At 50.0% G+C, this 1,357-nt stretch overlaps 1 protein-coding gene across 1 annotated transcript in view; it reads left to right on the forward strand.

The window, feature by feature from the left end:
- The first annotated feature begins 1,021 nt into the window (after positions 1 to 1,021).
- The window catches only part of Edem1 (ER degradation enhancing alpha-mannosidase like protein 1), a 25,660-nt gene continuing 25,324 nt past the window's right edge, over positions 1,022 to 1,357 (forward strand). Inside the window, exon 1 of the mRNA XM_015495079.2 lies at positions 1,022 to 1,131. Within this exon, the coding sequence (XP_015350565.2) occupies positions 1,022 to 1,131 (110 nt within the window). The remainder of the gene's footprint in view (positions 1,132 to 1,357) is intronic.

The raw sequence follows: 1,357 nt of genomic DNA on the forward strand, positions 1-1,357 counted from the left end.
GACAGGGTTTCCGTTGTCCAGGCTAGCCTGAACTTGAGATCCTCCTGCCTCAGACCACCCTCCCACCCCCCAACCCCGCCCCTCAGTAGCTGGGCTACATAAGACTCCAGCTGCAACCTTCTTAACTATACGAAGTAGACAGAGGAGTATAGTGATTTAACCAGGAATCAGTCCCGCCCCTCAAAGGTTTAAGTCATTTGCCGCCCTGCCCAGGACATATGGTGGGAGTTTAAGGGCAGGAGAGGACATTTAAATAGGTGTGGTAACAATAATTGGGTGGCGGTCCCATATCCCTCTCCTCTTAAAAAAAAATTATACTTCTGAGACAAGGGCAATATTACATAACTCATTATTTCCTGAAATTGCCAGGTCCTAAGAATTGCCAAAGAGGGCTGGGGCTGTAGCTCAGTGGCAGGGCACTTGCCTAGAATGTGTGAGGCACTTGGTTCCATCCTTAGCATCACATAAAAATAAACAAAGGCACTGGGAAAAAAAAAAAAAAAAGAATTGCCAAATAACACTTTTCGTGGTGCTGGGCATCGAACCCATAGCCTTGCACAAGAAATCTACCACTGAGCCACATGCCCAACCTTAAAGAACACTTTTTAAACACATTTCCGGGTCCCTCCGTAAGAACAGGCTTAAAATGGGGTCATGGTATATGTTTTAGAAGCACCACCAGAGATTCTTATAAGTTAGGGTGTTGCACTAAAGAGTAGAATTTGAGATATGGTTTTTGGCAGGTTGAAATAAAGTGTAGCATCCCACCCCCACCATCAACGGACACTCAAGTTACAAGTCCTGCCTTTGATATGCGAAGTATTTCTTTAATACTGAAATGTAAGCGGATATCAGTAATCCCAGCTACTCCAGAGGCTGAGGCAGGAGGATTCCAAGATCCAGGATAGCCTGGGCAATTTAGCAAGACCCTCTCTCAGGCAAAAGAAAAAAATTACAAAAGGCTGGGGAGGTAGCTCAATGATAGAGAACCCCTGGGTTCAATCTTTTGGACTGCAAGGATATGGGGAATACCCCCCGAAAAACCCCCGAAGTCTTCCACTCCTTCCTCTTTGCTTCACCACTTGTAACTCAGACCTGGAGTGGCTTTCTCCACTTCCAGCTTGGACAAACGTACAGTCACTGAGTCTAGCTCTACCCTGGACCGAGCGGGTCACAAGGCTACGTCTCCGTCCGGCATCCTACGGGTGCTCCCGTGCCGCGCTCCCATTGGCTAGAAGTTCCCTCGCCCGAGCGACCCCGGCTCGCCACGCCAGCCAGCCGGACTGTGGACTGCCCAGGGGGCGGGGCTTGAGGATGGGGCGGGGCCGGATCTCGGGGCGGGGCTTGCTGGTGGGGC

Source organism: Marmota marmota, unplaced genomic scaffold (genome assembly GCF_001458135.2).
Source record: "Marmota marmota marmota unplaced genomic scaffold, marMar, whole genome shotgun sequence".
Lineage (NCBI taxonomy): Eukaryota > Metazoa > Chordata > Mammalia > Rodentia > Sciuridae > Marmota > Marmota marmota.